The sequence below is a fragment of the Ambystoma mexicanum genome, chromosome 2p, assembly GCF_040938575.1.
Source record: "Ambystoma mexicanum isolate Mex_15411 chromosome 2p, UKY_AmexF1_1, whole genome shotgun sequence".
Lineage (NCBI taxonomy): Eukaryota > Metazoa > Chordata > Amphibia > Caudata > Ambystomatidae > Ambystoma > Ambystoma mexicanum.
Window position 1 is genome coordinate 1,203,563,869 of NC_090923.1, and position 27,349 is coordinate 1,203,591,217.

Sequence of the window (27,349 nt, forward strand, 5' to 3'; positions counted from 1 at the left end):
GATGATCCTCATCGCACCGGCGTGGCTGAGGCAAATATGGTTCCAGGACCTTCTGGACATGTCAGCGTCCCCTCCAGTCAAGCTACCGACAGACGCAGATCTTCTAGCCAGGTTAGGAGGCGCGATCCTGCATCACGACCCAGGATCTCTGAACCTGCAGGCCTGGCTCCTGCAGCACTAGAGTTCAGAGGCTACGACATCCCGGCGGGCTGCAAGGAGGTACTTGCCAAGGCTTCCTCGACTCTTAAGTGCTATGGGCATAAATGGAAGAGGTTCTCTATCTGGTGCCGTGCACAGAAGATCAACCCTCTACGGATTATGGCCCCTCAAGTGCTGCCGTACTTGCTGTTGCTGGCCAAGGCGGGGCTGGCGCATGCCTCCATCAAAATTCATCTGGTGGCTATCTCCCGCTACACCAGAACTCCGGGGTGGTCGTCGCTGTGGTCTCACTGTGGGAGCTCAATGTGGTGCTGACCCGGCTCATGGGCCCGCCATTCAAGCCTTTGCCGCTGCTGAAATTCCTATTGTGGAAGACAGCTTTTCTTGTGGCCATCACCTCCGCATAGCGAGTGGGAGAGATCCAGGCCCTCTCCTGTAAGCCTCTGTACCTGACATTCCACCAGACGGGGGTAGTGCTGAGGACCAGCATCTCCTTCATGCCCAAGGTGCCGTCGGACTTCCATCTCAACGAGCCCTTGGTGTTGCCTGTTTTCTTCCTGTCGCCTTAGTCACCGGCTGAGAGGACTCGGCACTCGCTGGATATGGCTAGAGCGCTGAAGTTGTACGTGGACCGCACGAAGAGTTTTCGGAAGACATCACAGCTGTTTGTAAACTTTTGCCGTGTGAACCAAGGGAAGGCCCTCTCCAAGGCTTCCATTTCCAGATGGCTCTCCGACTGCATCATGCACTGTCACCGGTTGGCAAACCAACCGTTGGCTGGCCGTCTGAGAGCCCATTCGACCAGGGCGACCGCTGCTACTACGGCGTTCCTGTCTGGTGTGCACCTGCTGGACATCTGCAGGGCAGCTATGTGGAGGTTGACGCACACCTTCACGAAATTCTACTGCGTCCACTGGGATTCCAGGGAGGAGTCCAGAGTCGGCCAAGCAGTGCTATGCAACCTGTTCGCTTGAAGTTGAGCCTGGTGAGGAGGTAAAAGATGCTTAATGTTGAGATTTGCAACCTCACGTGGTTGTGCATGTGTGTACTGCTATGTATTCTTGTATTCATGAGCATGTAAATCCATGCCAGACCCTAAGCTGGAGAAGGAATAAGTTACTTACCTGTAACTGTTGTTCTCCAGCATGGGTCTGGCATGGATTCACATGCAAACTCTCCCTCTAACCCCTCTGCGGCTCTTCTCTTGGTCCTACTGCCACTTTACGTGCTACCAAATCTGAAGATGGCTGCCAGAGAAAGGGCTTAGGTAGAGGGCAGTCATTGGCTGGGGGCAGTATGACCCAGAGACCAGTGATTGGTTATTAGTAGGAAGACAGTTCAGAAACAAAACTGATTTTTTTCTTTACCGAGGATTCCCAGCTTGACGGGGAATATTCATGAGCATGTGAATCCATACCAGACCATGCTGGAGAACAACAGTTACAGGTAAGTAACTTGTTCCTTACTTTACACCTGCCTTACAGCCCTGCTTCTGTCTCATGATTTCTGTTAAAATGTTTGTTCTTGTGCTGTCCGCCTGAGTTTAAATTTATCTTCTCATTTGGTGGCTCCGTGGTTGCTGAAATACTCAGTATATCTTGGCCTTCTCTTCTCCCTTCTATTGTTCCAGCCATTGGCTGATTGCTATAGCTAGACATGGGACATACAGAAAGAGAAACATAGAAAAATGCACATAGAGTGAGACACTGAGAGAGACTTGGAGGATTGCCATGAAGTGCTCAATCGCGACAAATCGGTAAGATTTCTAATAATTCTACCACCTACACTAGAAGGGGATCACATCAAGTTGTGGTTGCATTCATCAAACACTTCTCAGCACTATGGAACGTCTCTCCTGTGGTATCAACATCTAATGTAGATGAAATCGTTATTTAATTTACTCTAAAATTAAAGACATAAGTATTATATCGGTTAAAAGAAACTACACAAAGTACAAAGATTCATCATACGCCTCCATGTATTGACTGTGAGATGTTCATGAATTTAGGGCAGTTCTGTTCCTGGTCCACTCAGCCTTTGTACGGCACTTGTAGATTAAAATCGTTTTTCCCTTTTTTGTGTATGTCAGTTACATAGAGGTGCAAATAACATTCTGTTTAAAAGAAGTTGCAAATACCAAAAGGAAACCCTCTGTAAAACTGTTTGCATTGTAAAAGGAATTTAGAAAGGAAATGGTCAAAAGGAATCCCCCTTTCACAACTGAACCCTTCACCATCAATTTGCCTCTCCTGAGGTGGGCCCCAATAAGGATAGGTGCATAGCAGTGTAAGGAAGGATTCGTATCAACAGCAATACACACAAGTGACCATAGTTCAAGGGTGTTTTTTGAACTTCAAAAAGGGTTTGAAAAACGCCCATCTAATCCTAAATCTACAGATGGGAGCAAGCTGCGACCATCAAATAACGCAATCCTAGTGGTGTCTTGTCAAAATAAAAGTGCCTATACTAATAAAACTATTGCAGATCATTACTTCTAAATACAAATAGTGTGCGAAACAGTGTTATGAAAAATAAGTGTTCCCAAAATAATGTCAAGATGTTCAGGCCGCTGGCCTGCCTTCCCCACGTTTTCAGTACGGGTCAAGGCTGTACACTCGAGCTTATCACAGTCTCTGGCTTCTATAGCATGAGGATACAGTTCAATGATTAGTATCATGGCCTTCTGTGCCCAACTCTCTTCGCCTTTCAACGTCTCTTCTCTCAGAGGGGCTGATGCGACACCATGCATTCTTTTGCTCTTTTAGATTTTCACAAGTACTCAGTTTCTCAGGTGATTCACTATTCACCTCAGATCCTCCTCAGCCAGACTCAGATCCTCTATCCTCTTTCTCAATGTTCGTAGACTATTCATACATCCAATTTCTCATGGAATATTGGGTGACTCGCGATTCACCCCAGAACCCTCTCAGCTGGGGGGCTCAGATCCTGGATCCCACTCAGCCGGGCTCAGATCCTTTTAACACAATGTTAAATTAATCTCCCTAAAGTGGGCTTGGACTAATTCTAATTTAACTTTTTAACACAAACTTGTTTAAACCAAAAAGCTAGCAGCTGATCTCCCTCCGTCGAGCTTGGACCAACTTCAATTTACTTTTTCTTCAACTTGCTTTATACTATTACTATCAAAGACTTTCAAATGTGCACAGGGTTTTACTTGACCCATTGTAGGACAACTTTGATTTCACAATTCTTTATCACTCTTTAGCATTTGACATTTTTCAGTTGGAGACCTAACGGAGACTTTCGAATGAACACACACTTGTCGCAGGAACAGTCTAAGGTATCGTATCTTGGCTTCAAAGTTAAATCACTCATTTGCGGTTTAAATTTGTTTGCGTCGCTTGCCACATAGGCTTCATAAACTGTTATTTTCAGCTTTCATTATACAATGTTGCGGCATGCAACCTTGGCTTCAGCACAGACCGGCCTGGTATCAGTCTCCCCAACTCACTGGCTGTGCTGACATCACTGGCGCTACATTGTTGTAGGATCCAAGGACAGTACCACGGTGGCAAACTAATCTCCCCACATTGTCAATTGAAGTGAGAGAGCCCTGGGTACCTCCGACACACAATGCAGGATTTTTCAGCCTTGATTCCTGGTCTTATGTTTCCTATTCTCGAAGGTTCATGAAAGTAACGGTCGTTCGTAGAAAAGGTCAAGTGCACTTCCCTCCTTTCGATCCCCATCGGTTTTGCAGTCTTTCGCCTTGTATTAAACTGCCATCCTGAAACTGCTGCTTCCTCGTGTTTTGCCTTGCGCAGTGTGTGCTGTCATGCTCCGCCTTTTATCTGTGTGGGGAATTGTAATGGAAGGGGTGTGTGTGTGTGTGTTCTCTCTTTCTCTCTTTTTCTCTCTTTCTCTTTCTCTCTCTCTCTCTCTCTCTCTTTCTCTCTCTCTCTCTCTTTCTCTCTCTTTCTCTCTCTCTTTCTCTCTCTCTTTCTCTCTCTCTTTCTCTCTCTCTCTTTCTCTCTCTCTCTTTCTCTCTCTCTTTCTCTCTCTCTTTCTCTCTCTCTTTCTCTCTCTCTTTCTCTCTCTCTTTCTCTCTCTCTTTCTCTCTCTCTCTCTCTCTCTCTCTCTCTATCTGGGACATATCAGGTATACGGCTCGGGTGTTAGTCCATTTTCTCTCGTAGTGAGCTGTCTGTGAGGAAATGTTCGTGTTGGGAAAGAGGGTGCGGGTGGTTGAGTTCCTAAATACCCTACTTGGTAGGATTGGGGAAAGTTGTTACAGGGAAGGGGATACCCCGTCTTGCCATCCGGTGTCTCACTCCGCGAAGACACCTCACCCAGGTGATCCTCCCGCACTGGTCCACTCCCAGGAACTGGATCCAAAAGTGATGGCTGTGTCCCAGCCACCTGGATGACAGATCCCCAGGGACTTACGGGTGAGACACTGTTGTGTTCTCACAGCAGCCATTAATTTTTAAAGGCAGTGGGTCAGTTTTTATCATAGGGAACGAATGCAAACCAAATAATATATATAAAAAGGAAAGAATACGCAATACAGTAGCAACAAGGGAAAAGAATGTCATATCTGTATAGAAATGTAAGCATACATTTGAGGAGACTGGAACCTATCCCATCTCTATTAAACATTGAATATATGGGGTGTAGCTCATAATTGCGTTAATTGACTTAATTTGTCAATTAACCCATCTACTTTCTGTTCGAAAAATCTATACATGGACAGGTGGGGGTAAAGAAAAAGTCTGACTTTCGAGCCCAGGTACCTGCTCACCCTGCCACCCACCCGCACTGCCTCCTGGCGATCCCTTGCAACTTCTTGCTAAAAGAACAGATTGCGAAAATCTGGAATTGGTATTCATAACAACATACTCATTACAAAGCAGAAAGGTCAAGGAAATAATCAAAGACAGGTAGAGCATTTTGACAAGTGACACAAGGATTAAAGATCTCTTCCCACAACCACCGGTTTTTGCATACAAAAGAAGTAACAACCTACGCAACATGCTCGTGAATACAAGAGGCAAAAGTGCCACTAGGGAACCTGATAAACACCCAGGCATCTATCACTGCATGAGTTGCAGCAATTGTAACAACGTAATGAAAGGAAATACAGTGACACACCCTAGAACAGGGGCTAAAATCAAGCTCAAACACCATGCTACATGAATGTCTGAAATGTGGTTTATGTCATTAAGTGTCCCTGCGGAAAGTATTACGTAGGTGAAACGGCACGTAAGGGATGAGTTAGGATCAATGAACATAAATCTTGTATCCGAAATGCAAACCCAGCGTCGGCAGTAGCTAGACATTTCAAAGATAATACACACTCCATCACTAAATTGCACTTTGTGGTACTTGAAGTTCAATCTACAAAAGGATCAAGTAAAGACACGAGGAAATGGAGGGCGCAGCAAGAAGCTTTCTGGATCAATAAATTGGACTCATTGGGCCTCATTACGAGTCCGGCGGTAACCTGCCGGTTTTTCCGGCTCGGTTACCGTCGGACTCGGATTACCATTCCGCCTCCGTGATTCCCGGAATTACTGGGGCATTACAACCCCGGTGACCGGGGAATTCCGGAGGCGGAATTCGGTAAATCCCCATTCCCATTGAGTCCCATAGGACTCAATGAGAATGGCGGCCATGGAAACACTGGCACCATCTCGTGTTGGTGCCGGTGTATCCGCGTCCGCCTGCGGGCGGTGTTGAACCCGCCAGGTCAGACCTGGCGGGAATGACACCTCCGCCTGCAGGACTCCGAATCACCCGGTATGGAAACAACGGTGGCGGCAGGTTTAACGCCACCGTTATTTCCATACCGGGTGACTCGTAATGAGGCCCATTGACTCCGAATGGAATGAATGAGGAGCTGGATTTGAGTTTTTTTTTGTGATTTAGCAGTTCTTATTTTCAATAATGACTACACAAATGGTAGAAATGCATGTCTATGTATATTAAGAATCTGACTACCATTGACTAACAAACATTATGAACTACAGCGAGTCTTGCGCATTCTATATGTACATTTGAGTATTGGCACAGAATTTGAACCCTATGAACATTTATCAGACTTGTTTTTCTGTATAGATTGATATAATTGTGTCGTATAAGCTAATTAGAGAAAGTATCTAATTAGGGGTTAACAAAATGTCCGCAATAGTTTGATCGCGTTATATGCTAATATACACAAAATGCAGGTAAGTAGATATAGATCACACCTCATCCACGTGTGGAAGAGGAAGTACAGTATAGTAGGTACGATCGACAGAAAATCACACCTTCATCAACGTGTGGAACTGCCGATATAATAGTGAAAAAATGTTTCTAAAAGTGCTCGACAACAAATCCTGCAACTATATATATCTCATTATCTTGTACTAATCGATACTCACAAACTGCAACCGAACATTACTTGATTTGATTAGCCTTACACATAGAATACATCGGTACGGTATCTCCATACCGAAGATTACACCATTCCAAGATGGCCGCCTCAGGTACCTGCCACCAACGGTCACCATGGTAACGAATATCACAACATAATCACCACGAGCAAGGAGCGCGTTCACGCTGCTTCTCTGCTCTTCACTAGAGAGACGAGGTAAGATGCTTACGGCATAATCAGCAGAATATTGCACATTCTTGCGTTAGACTCACTACAATTTACAGACCTACCTTATATTCTTGCAGAGCGGCAAAGGCTTTCATTTCCGTGTCCACAGATACTGCAATCAGCTTCCATATCTCGTGCTGAATGCGTGAACGTATAACCGATGTAAAAGACTAGAGGTTAGTTTGGTCTCTACCTACATTAATTGTCACTTGGAATTCTGTACATGATACAAGTGTTAATTGAAATACATGTTTTTCCTTTTTTCCACAACACCGACAACACTACTAACACCAATACGTATGTATCATTTATACATTTACTACTTGCTTAACGTAATGCACGCGATTTGATGTCTAATGCTGCTTTATACACGTGATGTATAATGCTGAATGAACTTGGACAATGTTACGATTACAAATTACTGATAACTGTACATGGGATACGATTGGAATGTTTACTAATATGACTTGCTATACTTGATTTGGTGACATACAAAATGTATGTTGTAATTATGATAACCAGACACAAAAGGCCCTGATGAAGGATAATTCCATTGCATTATTAAATGCATTGGCCCATTTCATTTAATGGCACCTGCACAAGCAGTGATTCAAAAATGTAAAAAATTCAGAATAAAAATCTTGAAGAAATCTACAACCGTTTAGTTTGAAATACTTACCATATTTTAACATACACTGAACATAAGTGAAGATACACCACGCCTCAGTGGTCACAGGAGTGCAGCCCACACCGCTGGTTTCACAGCCAAGGTCTTGGTATAATTGATCCCTTGCACTGTGGTCTGTATTCTGTAACCATACCGTTTACCCCCACCCCCCTTTTGCACTTAACAGACACACCCCATCTGTTGCCTTATGCGTAACACTTGCCATTTGCTGGCTGTACTATCACTGTTTATTGCTTTTTACTACTTATTTATGTATCTATTTATCTGTATTCCTTGCTCAGCACTTTCCACCTCTCCCCCGTCCCCCATCACATGTACTTGCGCGTTGTCAATGTCACTGGGTCTAGTAAGATCGTTGTTTTTGTACTCCCTTGTTCCCTTCCCTTGTCGCGCTCTGAAGCACGTGTACAAGAGCAATATAAATAAAATATCAATATCCATTTATACTTATTACTGGGAAGATGTTGAAGAAAGAAATACTTACAAGTTAATAAACATAAGAACAATTGCTAGTGGCCAGATGAAGTTTTGGGTGCAATTCTTTCGTAGTTGAAATTTATTTTCCTTGACTGTGTACTATTTTGGCTTTCCATTGTGAGATTTAGGGGATGTTAGGCAGAATCCTATGCAGTGACCTTAGGACCACTGCACAGAGTTTTGACTACAAGTGGTAATACAAGTTTACCTTTGGTACAAGCCTGCACTACACAGAAAGAGTTGTAGCAATGGCTGAGCAGCCAGACGTATGTCAAGAGCAAATGAGCAGTAGTAGAGATTACACAAAGGACTAAAATTACGGTGACTCAAGCAAACACTCAATGTTTCTGGTTAAAAAATAGAAGTACATTTATTTTCAAACCATCTGTTCACAAAACACGTCACTTCTAGTAATATAAAACCACACTTCAAATACACTACACACAACCAATTCCCCTTGTGCACAACAATTCAAGGTAAGTACCTTAGGATTTGACAGACCGGTGTTATGAAACAAAGATTTTACCGGGAGTACATATGCTATCACTTTTTGATAGTAATGACAGTTCGTCTTACTAAAGATAAGCGTACCCGCAGGAAGAAATGTAACCGTAGTCAAACACGCTTGGCACATGAATTAACACAAGAGAGTTGGGGATAAAAATCATAGGCAATACTTTTGTCAAGGCAGAGAGAATCAGAGGGAACCTTCTAACACAAAGATAAGTCAATAGGCCTGCGCCAGTGTCAAGTGGAACAGGGTCCCGGTTGCCTAGGACGACACAGTTAGAACAGTTCATGATTCAAGATTGCCAGGAGTACTTGGATATTGTCAGAAGAGGAGGCAAAAGTTATAAGAGGGAAGGAAGAAAAGGACACCCTTTTGGTGAGGAAGAAGGGTTCACCCCAATTCCTCCAAGTCGGACACAGTACCTTATTCGTTGAACGCTGGTGCCACGGCAGTTGTTCCTGGTAGTTTCCTGCAGCTTCAGTTGTGGAGACGAGAATGACGACGTCTGGAGTGATCTGCACTACCCAGGGATGAGGCCGTCAGCAGCGACGGTGAATAAAAGGTGCGCTCCTTTAAAACAGGAGGCGCTCTTAAGGTGGCTATCCGGACCACTACAGCAGAGTGCAGCTATTTCGACAACGAAGAGAATCCTCTGGCTGTGGAAGATGAGCTGGTTGACCCCGCCAGGCTCAAGGTAAGTAGTCTCCGGACTGGATCTTCTCTGGTCGTTGAAGGGTAGATAGCTCAGGACTGCAGCAGGGCTTCACCGGGACTCTGGGTTGCAGCAGCCGTCTTCTTATCAATTTCTCTTCGGTTCCTTGCAGTTCCAGTGGTGACTCTGACTTCCAGCCCAAGAGTCCTGCCTTTTATGCGAAAATTCCCCATTCACACAGCCTGGCTGTCAATCACTCAGCAGGGGGGGAGGGGGTTGTCCGGCCCAGACAATCACCTCAGCTAATCAATACAAAGTGCGACTTGCGTCTCCAAGGAACCCTGTGCAGGGGCGACTACACCCCTCCCTCACATTCAGCCCACCTAGACACAGAGGCTCCAAATGAGGGCTTCTTCGTAGAAGCCCGCCAAAAGACGGTGAACAAAGAAGGCAAACCTGGTTTGCCGCGCAAAGTAAAACACAAGAAGGACTTTAACAAAAAGAAATGGCGACTAAACCAGACCGGAGCCGAAATAAAAAGTATTTGGGCAAGCGGGTTTATGTTTGAGGCTAATACAATAGCCTGGAACAGTACCACGTTTATATAGTATAATCGCAGTAGAAAAGTTAGGGTAGAAACCACTGCCACCAGCCAAGTCTAAATGTTAAAAGAGCAAAACAAAGCTCAGAGAGGCACAGACAAAAAGTTGTATGAATTAACCCTTTCCAATACTCCATGAAATATGGGGAGTACTGGGTCTGTAGTTTTAAAGTGACTATATAAAGTTAATGGCAACTTTACATATTTCTGGGGGACAGTAGTCAGCCCCAGAAAATGGAGTCAGTGGGAAGTCTAAAAGACAACCCTGTGTCACTGCACTGATGGTGCTGTCTAACACAAACAAAAAAGTGGGGCTCATGGAGTGGTGTGCTTCAGAGCCCAAGATCACACAAACAGTAGAAATACACATGGCAAAACACATGTAAGAGTGGGAAAAAGGCTCACACTTACCAGGTGGAAAAAATAAACCCCAGAAATCCAGCAAAGCTGCTGAGGGACTCACTAGGTGAGGGAAATTAGCCATAAATGAGAAAGGGGATCACTGTCGATCCATTTCTGCCTTACTACCAACTCTGCAATAGCAGTCGCAGTATATATTGCAGTGTAATTGAGGCTGTGGGTTGCACAAACTAAGCTTATGAGGTCAAAACTGGCGATGAATTTACTGTTGAGTTGCAGCTGTTCTGGGAGCTCAATGCACAGGATCAGCAAATTCAATCCATGTTCTAGCTATGAGAGGCCCTGTTGCTCTTCTTTTGTACTGTTGCAGTCTACTTTCTGAACAAATAGTGATTACACCAACATATTACAAAACATTTTGTGTCTCAATGTAATCATTTATATTAAGGCTATTTATCAACCTTCTAATGTGATCATTTGTAGGCTAAAAAAGTATTTCAGCAGAAGCTATTGAGTGAAACAGGGCTTATTGGTCATTTTCTAGCAATTGAGATAAACTACAGGGATTATTGACCTATATTGAATCATAAAGGCTTGTTCTGGCAAAATGCATCTTATTTGTAATAGTCATCAGTGTTAATATTTATCATCTCAGGGGGCGTGGGCGGCGGGTGACCGATGAAGAGCATGATCCTGGGAGCTCCCGCTGCGGCTTGCAGGAATCCTGTTGAATATCCTGTTTTTTGACAACACCGGCCAGATCAGTGATAAGATCCATGCAGGGGAAGGTGTGGAGTGCGGAGATCCAGTGGTGAAATTCCCAACTAAAATAAGTGCTGCGGCGACAGCCGAGACTTAAGGCCTTTGCATGTCACTGAAACAGCTGTGACCTGTGGCGAGAAGCTGTAGGAGTCTGCTGCACCGGGAAGAAGCTAATCCCTGCAGAATCCTGCCTGGGGCTGCCAGAGCGGAGGGGGCTTGATCACCTCCAAGCATAATAAGCAGCCGGGAGCAACCGGGAGGCAGGAACCGGCCACTACTAACCAAGGCCCACAGCCCGGCCCCTCCACTGTCTCGGCCTCCATTTTTTTTTTCATGAAAATAATGCAGCGCTAACGTGCGCTTCAATAAAATGCCGGACTTACCCAGAAAGGTATGGATGATTGTAGAGATGAGGTGAAGATGCCCCCAACCTAGTCGTCGCGATCCGGTGCAGGAGAAGTGAGGCAGACGCAGTGGAGGGGCCTCGTTGTGGGCCTTGGTTAGTAGTGGCCGGCTCCCGCCTATTGGTTGCTCCAATAGGCTTAAGGGCCAAAATGCAACCAATGGGAAGGGGGCAGCCGAGCCAGGCCGAGGCAGCAGGAAGAAAGGCAAAATGGTGCAGCCATGTTTGGAAAGCTAAACAAAACCGCAAAGCTTGGCAGTAGAAAGCCTTCACAGTGGAAGGGCGAAATAGAACCAACAAAACAATGCTGTAGCTCCAGTGGGAACATCCACATTGCACACCAGTTACTTTCAAATTAAATGATTTTTCTTTTGTCCATGAAAATAATGCTGCGCTAACGTGCACATCAATAAAATGCCAGGCTTACCCAGAAAAGTATGGATGATTGTAGAGGCAAGGTGAAGATGCACCTAACGTTGTTGCGATCGGGTGGAGAAGTGAGGCAGAACCGTGATGCCGCCGCTGGCCCGGGAGTGAGGCGGCAGGAGTCTGAGCTGTGGTGGAATGGTCAGTGCCCCGGCAAGATCTTCCATCTGCAGCGGGGAAGGACGCAGCAAGTAGCCGTGGCAAACACTGCATGATAGGAGCGGACCCCACATTAACTCAGTCTGTGTGACAACTAGTGGAGGTGGACGGTGAGTGAGGACCAGCTGAGAGCGCTGAAGGGTCGTGCAGCAAGTGAAAGCCCTGTTGATCTGTTGGGCAGAGGCCACCACGCATATTTACTGGAACAGGCTGCTTGAGAAGGTGAAGAAACACACCCCAGTGCCCAGGAACAGCCTGAGGTACCCCACTGGTGGTGGGATAGCTGATGAGAAAAAGGAGGGCAGTGCTGGCACGGGGGTCCCGTCAACGCAGCTCACCTTGGCAAGCCCCTTGCCCAGAGTTGCCATCCTACATAATCCTGGACCAAGGACTTGCATTAGCATAGACCAGGGCAGCGGGACGAAAGCACCTCCCACACCGGCACATAGCCAGGAGGGTGGTGCTTCACTGGTCCTACAGCAGCGCACTGCAGAGCTATGGAGTGCTGCACTGCGCACCACAGGTGTCCTCTGGCAGGTGAGTTCTGACACCTGAACAGGAGTGCAAATGAGGAGGGTGTGGTGTACCTGGGAGCCTACCTTGTTGCAGCAGGTGAAGGCACAAAGCGCACGGGATGCCCTAAAAGGCTGTCACATAGCAGTGAGCAGAGGGACGAGGTCTGGCAGAGTGTCCCCGTCGTATCGTTGGACCATTCGGAGTGACTGGCCCCGCTGATGAGGGGGGGCAGGGGCTGATGCAGGGGGCATTGGAGTTCCTGAGCCATGGCGCAGCAAGTGAGGACCTCAACAGGGACCGGTTCCCAATCTCTCCCATAACCCCAGCTGGCGTGTAGGTTTCAGGTGATAGGGTGCCAATTATAGACCACCACCACCACCAGTTGCTGCTGGGTGGCACCACAGACAGCAACAGCTTGGTCCTTAGTCTGACCTGCTCTGGGAGGAGGCGCACAGACGACCGTCAGGCCAGCATGATAGGGGGCAGGAGCCGGCAGCCCAAGATGGACAAGTTCACAGCCCTGATTTCGAAACCGCTGCCTCATACGGCCTTGCCTCTCTCCTTACCACAGAAATATCAAGCACAAAACCTAGAGGACAAAATTGCGGTAATATTGTAGGCAGGGCAAAGCTCCAGGAACACTGGAACTTAAAATCGGCACCATCGGGGAAGAGCTGACCCGTATAACAGCGGACATGCAGAATTCGGCATAGAGACAAAAAGGCGACAAGTGTACGAGTCACGGCAATGGAGTAGGAGGAGGTGCAGACCCTCAAATAGGTAGCCACGCTGATTCACGCCACCAAGGCCCTGGAGGCCTGAGCGTAAGAAGCAGGTGGCCGCTCGAGGAGGAACATTGTAAGATTAGTGGGCCTACCAGAGAATAGATGGTGATTCGATTAAATTGTTCTTGGAGAAGTGGTTACCAGAACACTTGGGAAGCAAGGGCCTGTCACAATGGTTCGCTGTGTAACACGCTCACAGGGTGCAAGCACCGAGACCAGTGCCAGAAGCCCGGCCTAGACCGATTGTGGGGTGAATATTCAACTACCACGACCACAATGCCTTCTTGCAAGCAGCCAGAAGAAAGGCCCCGATGGGTTTCTCCTGAATCCTGGTGTTCCCCAACTACACAAAGCGTGTACAGCAGCGGAGACCAAGCTTTGACGAGATAAAGCGGATTCTGAGAGACAATGAAGGCAGTTACATGCTGCTATACCCAGCAAAACTAAAAATCAACAAGGGTGACCGCCACTGTTTCTGTAACACCCCAGAGGAGGCCTTGGAGTGGTGGGAAACGGAGGGAAGCTGGACATCAAGCTTGTCAGGGAGACATGCGGGGCTGGCGCCCCAACAGACAAGGTTGTAACCACACCCCAGAGGCAGGAGAGAAGAGGACACCCGATCAGCTGGGGCCCAGCAGGGTCACAGTGGCAGAGGATGGGACCCTCCAGATAAACAGATTGGGCCAACGGCGCAGATGCTGGCTGAGACTTTCTGAGATTCGACCGCATCAGCAGGGAGGTCCACGCTACAGACAAAAATGTACGACTATAGACGGCACCAGTGGAGGTGAAGTGGTGTCGCTGTAGTGTGGACACGGGTGGGGGGGATGGACAGGGGGAGGTTGTTAATCACCTCATGGTTCTGACCCTTGGTTGTCCCGCAGTCCCTATCGGTTTGGCGCTGAGACATGCAACCCCGGCACAGGCACCGGGGTAACGTCTTTGACCATAGAGGCAGACCGTTGTGGAGTGCACGTGCTGCAGGTATTCTCATAATGGTTAGGAAGTTATTGAAGTTACTTATGAATGTTATTCAGGCCAAAGCAGGACATGAAGGAGGAGGTAGATTTTTTTTGGGGGGAAAGGTCAGAGGGACGGGGGGGATGCCTGCTCGGTAATGCACACTATGGTTGAGACTGAAACATGAGCGCTATCGGGAGGAGGGTGGGAGATTCATAGTCCAAAAATGGGATCAGTGACGATTCATACTTGTAAGGTGTGGGGCACCCAGCCAAACGTAGATAGGTTTTGGGGTTCCTCAAAAGTTGGGGGGTGCAGATGGTGTTCCTCCAAGAACCGCACCTTAATAAAACAGAACTTGGGAGGGTGAAATCTAGCTGAGGTGGGGAGGTGCGTGGCACCATAGGACTTCCATATGAGTTCTGATCTGGATAGAGGGGCGGTTCCATTCCCGCCAACTAAAGTCATACATGATGATAGGACGACTCTCACGCTTCTAGGGACACTGGAAGGACGGAATTCTGCTTCACGAATTCGTACGCCCCCAACATTGAAAATGGCACGTATTTCCTGAGGGTGTAAGCATGATGGGGATTGGGGGGAAACGGGCACACAGAACAAATATGGTTTGGTGACTTCAACCATGTACTCCAACCTCGGTTGGATAGATCGTATCCCAAGGAGTGAAGTAAGCCACTGGCTTCCAAATTAATAGCCACGCAACTGGACCTGATAGACCTATGGCGGTAGAGCAAGGGTGACTAGAGGGGCTAATCCTTCTAGCCCCATCCACAGGCCATGTATTCTCACTTAGACCACCTTTTTGTAGGGAGCGAACATTATCCCCAATTTCGGGACGTGGAATATATGGACAGAGTGATATCTGACCATGACCCCTTAAAAGCCACACTGTTCTGGGGGAGGACGTGTGCTTCCCCCACATGCTAATTGCCCGCCGAAGCCCTCACAGATGGAGCATATGCAGAAGAGATCAGGCAAGCCATAGTAGAGTATTTCGAACATAATGAGGGGTTTGTGGAGAATTATGGAGTAGTGTGGGAAGCGTTCAAGGTGACGATTCGGGGTAAGTGCATAGCCACCTCTTATGGGACTCTCTCCACCTTGAAGGACACAGTGGAGTGGATCAGGAATTTGGATGGGGAGATATAGACAGGGTTGCTGTGCGGGGCTGAACTCCTTTGGGCTAGGTTGCAACAAGTGCAGGAGCAACTGGAGAATCGCAACTATGCACACCACACAACCAGAATCCATGGCAGAAGGGGACAAGGCGGGATGACTTCCTGGCCTGGCTTCTTCAGCAGGAGCAACCGCAGAGCCTGATCACTCAAATTGAGGATGAGGAGGGGAATTTGATAACCCCGCACGTGAGCATAAATGTGGCTTTTCAGAAATATGATAGTAGGTTATATAGTAGCAAGGGGCCTGGGAACATGGTGGACATGGCAGATGTGTTGGACCAGGCCTCTCTTCCCTCCCTGAGTACAGAGGTGGTGTCGGTTAGAAGAGCCTTTGTCAGAGGACGAAATCAAAATAACAGTCCCTGGGGAATGGGAAAATGCCAGGAGGCGATGGTCTCCCGGACAAATTTTATAAGATGTATCCGGACCTGCTTGTCCCCAGTTTCCGACAACTTTACGAGGTGGCATTTCAGAGAGGTCGCATCCCAGCCTCGATGAGGGAGGCAATTATTGTAGTGTTGCTGAAACGACGGAGGGCAATGCAGCGGGTCCTACCACCCCCATCTCAGTACTGAACATTGACAAAATCCTGGGGACAGTGCTGGCAGCTAAGCTTCTAAAGGAAACTTCCCGCTAAATCCACAGGGACCAATGTCGCTTTTTACGGGACTGAAATACAACTGAATCTTCAATGGCTCCAATATATAATAGAACAGGAAGGAGGCAGAGGAGAAATTGGCGGTGGTCTCCCTGGATGCGCTAAAGGCCTTCGACTCCGTGCACTGGGTTATGCTTTTTTGTGTGCTTGAGAGGAATGGTCTGGGCCCAAATATGATGCAGTGGATCTGCCTACTGTATTCGGCGCCCCTGGAAAGGGTAAAAACAGGCAAAGTGGTCTCACATTGCTGACAATTAAGTAAGGGCACATGTCGGGGCTGCCCAGTGTCACCGGTTCTTTGTTTTGGCACTGGAGCCCACGGTGAGAATTTTTAGAATGCAATTCCGGGACCCAGAAATAGAGGTGGCGGGCACAGCATTGTGTCATCTCCCTATACGCGGACAATGTCCTCCTTTATGTGCACAACCCAGGGGTACATATCCCATACATGCTGGAGCTTTTGCACCATTTGGAGGCACTCGCCGCCTTCCTGGTGAACAAGGACAAGTCGCTGGTGTTCCCGCTGGGGGCGTTGTAGGGCATTCTCGGAGCTGCCGGAGGTGGGGCTGCACTGGGAGATGGACTTGTTTCATTATTTGGGCATTCACATTCACCACCCGATAGTGGACACGTTCCAATACAATGTAGAGAGGGTGCTAACAGTTCTAGACTATGGGATCGGATTCTGGAATCGGCTGCCCCTCTCCTTAATGGGAAAGATCACGATCTGTAAAATGTTGATCCTTCCCAGACTGCTTTATTTCTTCATGAATTATACTTCCTGGCGTCACAAATGCAGCATGCTACCGATTGGAGATGGGCGAACGGGGGTATAGGCAGGCAGTTGATGGGGCTGCCCAAGAAGCATCACACAGGACTTGAGTTGCTCTGGAGGGAAACTGGTGAATCTGAGGCGTTGTCTGAGCAGGGTGGTCAGGCAGACATGGAAAAGGGGGTGCACCAAGCTGCAGCTAAGGGAGAGATATAGTCCTGAAATACTGCTGTGGGCAGATGCCAAGGTAGCCATAAACATTAGGGGCATGGGTGACTCTAAATGGGCTGCTGAAGAGGGGTGCCATAAAATAGGAGATCTTTTTGAAGGGGGGAGCCTTGCTGTCATTCAACACTTGCGCGGAACAATACCAGGTGCCCAAGGAGCAGTTCCTGAACCACACAAGGCTAACCGGCACCCTGGTAGCTAAATGGGACAGGATATCAGAGGAGCCCCCAATCACCTCAATCCAACACACTATCCTTGACACAAAGTGGAAGGCATGCTTTGTCACGATTATACTCTGCGCTGCAAAGCAGCAGAAACCCCGCCCCAGCTTCACGTGAAGGACAAGTGGAAACGGGACATGGAAACGACTTTTGAGGAGTCGGAATAGTGTAAAAGTTGCAGGGCGGGGGGTTGAGTGGGAGGTTAACAAAGCCTCCAGGAATGCCCGGTTCAAGTTGGTTCAATTCAACATATTACATCGGCTGTATCTGACCCCCCAAAAAACTACACATGATGCATCCTGATCCCTCGCACCTGTGTCCTAGGTGTGGGCACAGCTCGGCAGTCTTCTGGCACATGCGGGCTTGCCCGGTAATCCGAGTTCTGGCAAGGGCTAATGTTAAAGATAAATGCTCTGTTGGGGAGCCAGCTAGATTGCTCCCCCCCAAGTTTGTTTACTGGCGTGTTGTACCTGGGGGAACCGCAGAAACCACAAAAAAGAATTACAATGTTTTTATTGTTGTTAGCCAAGCGTAGATTGATAACGCAATGGACCGGTGATGCATTAAGATGGGTGGCAGCAGAACAGCAGATTTTTTAGGAGTTTGGGAGGACGTAGGGGACGCAGGACAACGGGCTTGCATGGAATATCCTATTGCATGATTTACAAACATCACCAGATTACCTTCCTCCATTTTTCAGGACAGCACCTGGTACTGGGTTGGCCCAAGGACGCTTTAACGGACGGATTGTTACTTGAGCATTGCTACCATTTCCGACATGGCATGGAGGGCAGCAGAACCTTAAAACTAAGCATCCAGGGATGGGGCTGGAACAGGGAGGGAGATCAGGAGCAAGAGGGGTGCTATGTTTTGGAAATTCAATAAACATATTTTTTTTAAAAGATCTTTGTATCACCCCATTGTCATGTCAGTACATCAGCATGAGATTCATTCACCCACGATATATGCTTATTAGGTATTTGAACAAATATTCCCCGCTGGCACTTTGTTACGCCTGTGAAGTGAGGCACTCTGGCAATATTAAACATCTTCCCACACCTTATCATCCTTGCATGTTTCATCACTCCACTGAATATGGCATTTAGGGTGAGGTCACGCGTGGTCCCCATGTCTATGTGCTGTGGGAAGTCATTGGGATTTTGACATTGCTGTTGAAGACATGTTTCTTTAGAACCATGATACAAAGTATCCCAAAACTAAGTTTGCACATTAAATATGTAAAGAAAAAAGCCTGCACCTGCTCAAACCATAAGCGTAAGAAAATATTCATAACCTTGGAAGAAAATTAAATAAGATAATTTTGCTATGTTAGCTTCTTCTTTCTCTTTATAGTTTGGTGTTTATCCTCATGATTACCTGCAAAAAGCATTGAGAAGAAAAAACTATTTTAAGCAAAAGTAAACTTCCAACTTGATATGAATAACTGTTGAACCAATCATAGCTGGGGTTTGTGATCCTTCCTTAAAAAGGTTGTCTGTTTTTGTGTTTTTTTGAAATGCAGGACTCGGAACTGGAGTGGAGTACAGTAAAGCAGAGCTTCCTCACTGAGGTGGAGAAACTCTCTGGGTAAGGTATGAGGAAAAGAGATGGAAATTCTGGGCCGGGTATTGGGAGAAAACAGGAAAAGGTATCCAGATAATGTTAGCGTTGGGAAGGAATCCCTGATCTAGGGATGAGGGAAATAAAGTTCCTTTAGGATGAGCCCCCGTGATTGAAAAAAAGGTATTGTGTTAAACCCCTATATTTTATACATCTAGCTTCTGCACCATTCAGCCATTCAGATTTTTAGCAGACGCCCAGTTGGGAATGATCAATGATCGCCCAGGTCAACCCTTCCTGGGCAAACACCCATGATGTAGGTTCAGCAGTGAATCGGACACACCCATAATTATATCCAGCTGGAACTGCTCATGGCTACTCTGAGCTCCCAATCTGTAATTTTTGGAAAGCTACGGCCATATATATATGGCCATGAATTTGTTTCCCAGCTTACAGGTTAAAAACAGGCTGATTGAAGCGTCTGACTGTACTTCTAAAACCAAGTTGTAGTTTTGCTGGGGACCTGCAGGGAACAAAGTCTTTCCTGCAGGCATAGAAGCTTTTGAGGGAACAGTGTGCAGTAGTCTAAAAATACACAAAGAGCTGCCACTAGCCAATGAGGTACACAACAAGCTGAATAGGGCAACCTGCTTGAACAGAAGACTATGGGGGACCTTTGGTGCGATCCTACCAGTCATAGGGACTCCCAGGGGCACATTACACAGATTTACATCACTATCAAGGCCCTGGATGGGAACTTGCTGCTGAAAACGTTTGAGAGCCAGTACGGCAAGCAACACTGTCGGGGGACTGACAAGGGTCACAGTCTAGGACGTTCGCCGTAAAACAGAGCACAACACTAAAGAAATGATAATCTTTCCCACCCACTGCACTTAGTAAGTAGTCCATCATTTGACTGTTATTTCATGGAGCTATGGTGGCTCACAAATGAAGTTACCAATTCAGTCTTTGTTGTGCTGAGTTTCCACAATTTAAATGGCCATTCATGAAGAGGAACAACACTGTAGCCTATTAAACCATGCACAAGTGATGTTTTTGTATTGTGCAACTGGATCTGTGTGATCACTGAGACCACACAATTGCGACAGACGAAAATGGTGACTTTTCTTTTTTAATTAAACCCTCTTTGCACCACGTAGATATGCGGGGGGAGACCCCCCCCGCATACCCCCATATTACTATAATATCCCATACCCCCCACATATATATGTGGTGCAAGGGGGTGTATTAAAAAAAGTCTGCATTTTTGGCCGTCGCAATTTTCAGGTCAACATTTTTGTACGATTCTGTGCAACTGCATGCTTAACAAAAACACTATAATTCTTATAAACTTAGAAGCACTGTGTGTGTGGTAAACTGATTTTACCAGCATAGCCATTATTTAGGGTAGTGTGGAAGTCTGGTTTTGATCCAAGCTTCCCTGGTTTCTCAGTTTGCAAATTGGCAGATTAGATGGAGATCCATACCATCTTAAACTAGTGTACAAACAATGGATTCTGCATAGTTGTATTTTCAACTGGTGATCTAGTGTTAATTAAAAAAGCTGATTTGCAGAGCACATGGTAAGTCTAACTGTCCTGACAGCTTATCTATATATGCAATTTGTTTGTGGTGAGATTTGTAGCAAAGCGTTGTTCCTTATACATTTCCACACCGTTTCAGCAATCTGTACCAAATTTTGCATAGTTGCCTGTTAAAACCCTATGGAGATTACTGTCTACATTACTGTCTACATGCCATTTGGACACCCCACCTAGTTCCTCGGATTTCAACACAAGTCCAAATTTGTTTGTTGGTTTGTGCCTTGGCAAAGTGTTGTTCCTTATACAATTCCACACCGTTTCACCAATGTGCACCACACATTGGTTAGGACCCTCTGGATATTACTGCCTACATGACATTTAGACACCTGACCCCTTTCCCCGGATTTCAGCACCTTCACACATGAGACTGTTGCCTTAAATCTGCGAAACATCAAGGCGGTCGTAGAAGGACCGGCCCCGACAAGAGCAACAAAACGAGAGGTCCAGGCCCTAGGATTCACAGTTTCAAAGATACTTGCACTGCAATGCACAAAAACAAACTGCACCACGCTAGGTTGCGGCGACAGGTGGGGAGAGAGCACAGAACGTCCCAGTATGCAGCAGCAAACAAACCCTCGCCTCCTCCCATCTGCTCCGGGGTAGGTCCGCCACATGCACCCATTCTGTGTGCAGTTTACTTCAGGGTGCAAAGCGCATCAAGCAGTAAGCAAATCGGAACAGCGACCTACAGGATCAGTGTTATGTCTGTCTACAGAACCGGTTTGGAGAATGGGTACTTCTGCTAGTAGGAAAGATTTATGAAAGCTGTAGGGCAAAACAAGTATAGATGCATTCAAGGAGGAGGAAAGAGCAAAGCCGAGAATGTGTGGTGTGTATATATCATTCTTGATGTGCAACGCCACAGGCAGCCTCACATGTTCCAAGTTGCTGCCTTGATCAGCATATGCCAAGTACAGCCACAAATTCAACAATATTGCTAGATAATGCTGATGTCCATGTATGCCCCTATATTTTGTGTTGCTCCACATATCCAGTTCGTACCATTGTAGGTCAAGCACCACCTGAAATGCCCTAGTAGTTGCAGCCAATGCCAGTTAATGCATCATGTGCATGGTTATGGTTTCACAAGTAATGTGCATGTCATTCTGCAGCCCCACTCTTCCTCTTACATTCTGTCTCACCCTCTTGCGCTCTCTCGTCTTTCACAGTCTTTTTCTTCTCTCCCTCATGAGCTTTTCCTCACTCTCCCTTTGTTCACTCTCTCTCGGCTCAATGGATATCGGCATATGTTTTCTTTCCTTTATAAACTCTAACACACTCACCCTCTCTCACTTTCCTACTCTTTTCTCTCATCAACTCTGCCTCACTTCTCCCACCAATCTTGTCACTTCGATCTTCTTTTAGATCTTGCTTGCACCCTTTGTTATTCCTCCTTCCCCTACTCTGTTCTGCTCCCACCTCAACCCTCCTACACCTCTCTCCTACTACTAATCCTCCCTCCAAACTACTCAAATATCCTAATTTCACTCAGTACCTACAATAGCCTTCACAACCACTCCTTACACTAATCTTTCTAAACATACTTGCCACACAAACATGCAGAAACAGTACCACTTCCACTCTCTATCCAATACTTCACCTTCTCCACAAATCGCATCCAAAATCTGTTGCTTCTTCCTTCCTCTTGCTCGCATCTTCGTCATCCTCCACCCCTGACCTCACCCGAATAGCCCATGCTTCCTGCTTATTATCACCCTCTATCTGCCAGGAATGGATCTCTTTTCCTGGCCAATCGGGCTCTATTTTTCCCATCCGGGGTTTGTGCGCAAAGTGAAAAGGCATGAGTAGCGGGGCTAAGCCCTGCACCCTTTTTCCATACAGGCTCACCATGTAATGGAGATGGGCACTGTTTGTGTTCTTGGACCCTGTTTCGTGTCTTCCCAAGGTAAATCCTGTCGGGGAGGATGTGTGCGCCTCACCTTTCAGTGCCCGGTGGTCAGGGGTTCTTGTGGTGTGGGCTTGTCCTCCAGTTTTTTTCATGTGTAGGCAGACTATCTATGTGGCTTTCTATCATCTCGTCAAGGAGCACCACAGCCTCTGGTGTGCATTTGTTCTCGCGCTCTCTCTCTCTCGTGCTCTCTCTCTCGCGCGTTCTCTCTCTCGCGCTCTCTCTCGCGCTCTCTCTCTCTCTCTCTCTCTCTCTCTCGCGCTGGATGTCTGCAAGCAACAGAAAGACACTGACAAGTATTGGAGGTTAGGCTTGTGGTCCGCAAAGACACATGCTGGCACAAAGCAGGAGACCCATAAACTGGGGCTGTTGGGGCTTCACCGGCCACCTTGTGAGTAGGCCTCGCTCTTGATTCTTCCCTGGTAGGCCTCCCACCCCCTCTTGACAAGGCTGGATTATTCACTGTCACATAACATTGAAGCCTACTGTGCATTTCAGTTTGCTAAAGAAGAGTACAGATGCCATTAATGCCCTGTGAACTTCTATAAACCATACAAAGCCACCCTGCAAATGTAGGGCAACTCCGAGGCAACCATCACTCCTCCCCCAACCTCCCCTTGCGTATACCTTCATCTGGGTCCCTTTCTAAATACACAAAAAGTCCATTTACATGTGTGCATACAGCACCATTTATCAGTGCTCCGTATCACCCGGCAGGCTAAAACAAATTACATGTGACTCCTCTATGTAACCAGTTTGTATGTAAACCTAGACCTGATGTTCAAAGGGCAAATGTGGCTCTTTCCAAGAATCGGCAAAAATGATATAATAAGCAGCCCTGCAAGTCCCTGGCCTATTAAGTGTTTTGCACATTCTACCAAATACTGTGTGGCAGTGAGTAACAGTATTCAAAGGTATATCTCTAATTCATGAAGGAAAAGATAGCACTCAAAGGCTATCTCCAACTTCAGCAACACTACACACAGGCTGTCAGATTAGCTCAATAGTGTTCAGTATTCTGAAAAATGGGCCTCTTGGGCCTTTTTTGACACTCACGCTTCTGTCAATTTGCAATGCTGCAATTTCTGTGTTGTGCCCAACACCTAACACCGCTGGTTCAGACACGCCAAGTGTATGGATTTTTCTGATGCTTGTGAATCTGCTTAGAATCGCATGCTGTGCATACAGTCCGACATCTAGTGGTAATCGCAGAGTATTCGATCTTTTTTCGAAGATCGAAAAGGGATGTCGTCATGGACGTGACTGTACACTATCCCTATTCTGACGTGTAGTGTACCCAAATGCCTTCATGCATCGAGTGCCATCAAATTGTTTTTTTTCTGCCTTTCTGGTCGGTTGCTTCATACGCAGCTCATATTTTGAGAATATTGCTAGTTCCTGCGTCTTTGGCGCACCCATCAGCGAACATTTTTGATGAATGTTCGACCCTCTTTGATGGCTGTTCCCATTTTGCCGCTCTGCACCCCTCACTGTTTCTCGACCTTGGCCCTCAGGCCTAGCCTTACAGTAGGGAGAGTGGGGACGCATTTCTTTTGACACTGTTCTCTGAGAATGCCTTTTCATTTCTACCCCTCCTCCTCTTCCTTTTCTATTCTGGCTTTGAGTAACAGCAAATTTCCTTGGAAAGATACTCGCAGACGGTGTAACCGTTGTTTCTCCATGACCACAATGAGTGTAAACTCTTTCGGCCTGATACTCTTAAAGACAGGCGTACCAAGCGGTGGGCAGCCTACGCCATGCAGGCCGAGATTCACTCTCCCACCGGCGCCTCGGACGAGGAGTCCATAAGCAGCCACAGCTCCGTTCCAGAGTCTGAAGGCATAACCATGGACTCTGCCAACTCCCGAGTGCCCGGGTCCACTAAGCATGTCGTTGGCAGTGCGATGGGGAGATCACACCCCAGCGACAAAGGCACACATGCTAGTCATAAGGCCAAGCACACACAACCCCTCAGCCTCCATCTACAGATTTGTCGAAAAAGCCATAGGTACATCAAAAGATGTGGTGGGCCGACTGAACCTGCGGTTCAGGGCACGCTGCGCCCCCCTGCCATCGCAGCCAGCACAGGGTCCCAAGGCTTCGCCCTCACAGGGTGCTGTCTCAAAAATGTCGGTGCACATTGCGGAGGCATCAAAAGACACGCTGGAATGTGCTTCCCTTGTGAAAACACCCCCTAACTCCCCCCTCCCCCTCCCCAGTACAAGCCCTGCAGCAGGATCCTGTTCTTTCTTATTTGCTCCCCCCGACCCCTTGGAGACTCCTCTTTCTCTGCATGGATAAGGGAAAGGTTTGAGGGCTGCATGAATAAAATGTCAGAATTTATTAACTTTTCTGGGAAATTTGACCACCTCTGTAAGAGACAAAGTTCTATGGATGACTACGCTAGACCCCAAGGCACCCCTCTTCTGGGGCTAGTTTTTCCTCTCCTCATAGGCAGCATGTGCCTGATCCTCCTGAGGATATATTCCAGGATTATCAATATGACCCTGACAATATCTATTATGGCCCGGATCCAGAGGATGTAACGCTCACCTGGTATCCACGGGGATGTCACTCAGCCTGTTCTGACCTCTTATGACCTCGAACCCTTCCCTGGAGTCTACTCGACTGGAGACTGGGCCTGAAACACAGGATTGGTAGAGTTTAACTCCCTATTGTCTCTGTGTGCTTGAACCCCTTCTTCCCCAGGGTCCAACCCTTCCCTTTGATCCACAGCTCACCTTGTTTTCTTGTAAAGTGTACGCTCTGTCCTGCTTTCAGCGTAGGGGCACGTTGATTGATACAGGCTTGTTGCTGCCTAGTTACTTCACTGGCAAGAGTCCGACAGGTAAGTATAATGAGTCTTTTGAACAGTTCTCTAACTTCGTTCCTTTCCTTCCTTAGATGATGGCCGGCGTCCGGGGATGGCGACGTGCTGCTGAGATGAGTAGCGCTGAAGGTAAGTGAGAGCGCGATGCGACCCTTTCGTATTTGTATTGAACTGAGTTCTTTTTCTGTGTCTTTTAGGTGCCGCAACGTTTTCAGCGTGGATGCCAGTTATGAAGAAGAAATGCGGTGAGTAAGCGCGGTATGCAGCGCCTCTAGATGGTTCCACGCTAACCTGAAGTGTCTTTTCCCTCTTGCAGATGGATGAGAAGTTCCGGAGACAGAGTTCCCCCCAGAGCAGCTGGGATTCAGGTAAGCGTTTGAAGCTCGTACAGTCTTTAAAAATAAGCGAAGTGCCTTTTTTCTGTTCTTTTCCCTTTTCCTTAGGAAGCGGCGTGCCAGGATGGGAATGACACCGCCGAAGATGCCCGCAGAACAGATGGAGCGATGAATGATGGGCAGAAGCGCCCCAAGGTAAGGCTGTTCATAACGGTGTTCTTGCAGGAGCTGAGCGCAGAAGAAAGATGCAGGCCTACTGGAGACCGATCCGAACACGGTGAGTGTCACGCTGCAGGTGCAGAAAACACAAAGCATGTTTCTCAGCCTAGGCGTGGCTTAAATAGTCTCTGGGTATCCCAGGTGTCTCTGGGCTGAACCACACCCAAAAGACTCGACTGCACATGCAGTTCTGGGAACCGAAATATGTGGGGGCATCCATCTTGTCCCCATCAATGCACTATAAGTCCAATCCCCAATGTTATCCTATGGGAGTGAGTGAGTCTGGTGCCACAAGCGCCACGTCTGACTCCAAGTGGGTCTTTGGAGGGATGGAGAGGCCCTTGAGGGCCATGTAGGTGATCGTGGCCTGGCTCCAGCCTGACATCTTGGAGGGCTGGGGACATGAGGGGCAGGAATCATGACAGAGGATGTCTCCCAAGACCCGGTTTCTCAGGATCCAGATGCCTGGACCCCCGCTGGTGATCAGGGGACTTGACCCACTACTTCTGCACATGAGGCTGACCCCGACAATCTATTCATGATGCTCCTCCCGTCTCTCAACATCGGGAGGCTTCACTCATAGATGATCAGATGCTTTTTAACACCCTCCCCAGGAAGGCTGTGGACCACATAAAAAATATGGCACAGGAGTTAGTTGCCCTTCCCTCCTCGCTCACGCCCTCCCTTATTCTGGCCGTCAACCCAAGGATAAATAAAATGTTTCACCCTGTTTTTCACCCACGCCTCAGAGGGAATCACCAAAGATCAGTGGGTCCTCAAAACAGTCAGCGGCGGCTAATGTATAGAATTCCTCCATCAACCCCGATACCACATGCCGAAAAGCTGAAGACTGTCTCCAGAACATCTCCACATCCTGCTGGTAGAAGTGCGGGTCCTGCCGCAGAAGCGGGCGATCAAGGTCATGCCAGATCTTCAGGTAAACAAGGGTATTTATCCAATATACTTCCTTGTACCCAAAAAGGATGTAACTATGTGCCTTGTTTTAGGCCTACGTCCTGCAAGCAAGTATACCAAACCTCAAAAGTTCAGGGTGACGACTCTACAGGAGGTAATCCCACTGCTAAAATGGGGATTACATGGCCACCTTGGATATGAAAGATGCATACTTTGATGTTTCAGTGTGGTCAGCACACAGAAAGTACTCCCCTGAGCCATTGCCTCAGCCTGAGGGTGTTTATCAAGATACTAGCAGTAGCAAGCAGTCCATTCCATTATACCCTTATCTCGACGACTGGCTCATAACTGGCTCATAACTGGAGACTCGCACCAGGCGTGTTTGGAGAACACCCAAAAGACTGTAGATATTCTTTTCAACCTGGGGTTCTCCAACGAGAAAGTCTGATCCCCAGTCAAGTCAAACAGTTTCTAGGAACCGTAATTTGAACAAAAGACGGACTTGTCTTCCCCTCCAATGAGTGTTTAAAACATGCTGTTCCAGATACATCACTATGTAAGGTAACCATACGGAAAGCCATGCAGCTGTTTGGGGCGTTGGCATCCTGCATCTTCCAAGTTCCGCACGCCTGGTTGTGCATGTGTACTATGCAGGAGTGGCTCTTGAGCCAATGTGTCAGGCAAGCGGTCAATGGGACGATCTAGTGGTTGTCTTGACCGCCCTCATTCATTCTCTGCACTGGTGGTTGAAGGAGCATCTTATGAAGGGGAAATCCCTTACCACCCCCACAGTAGAAGCCACTCTCACGACGGACGCATGTCTGTCAGGATGGGGAG

General features: G+C 47.4%; 1 protein-coding gene across 3 annotated transcripts in view; it reads left to right on the forward strand.

Annotated features, from left to right (window-relative positions):
* The window catches only part of IRAK1 (interleukin 1 receptor associated kinase 1), a 956,043-nt gene that overhangs the window by 490,978 nt on the left and 437,716 nt on the right, over positions 1-27,349 (forward strand). For all 3 annotated transcript variants that reach the window (XM_069645435.1, XM_069645436.1, XM_069645437.1), the window contains exon 6: positions 18,663-18,727. In XM_069645435.1, coding sequence (XP_069501536.1) covers positions 18,663-18,727 — 65 coding nt within the window. The remainder of the gene's footprint in view (positions 1-18,662; positions 18,728-27,349) is intronic.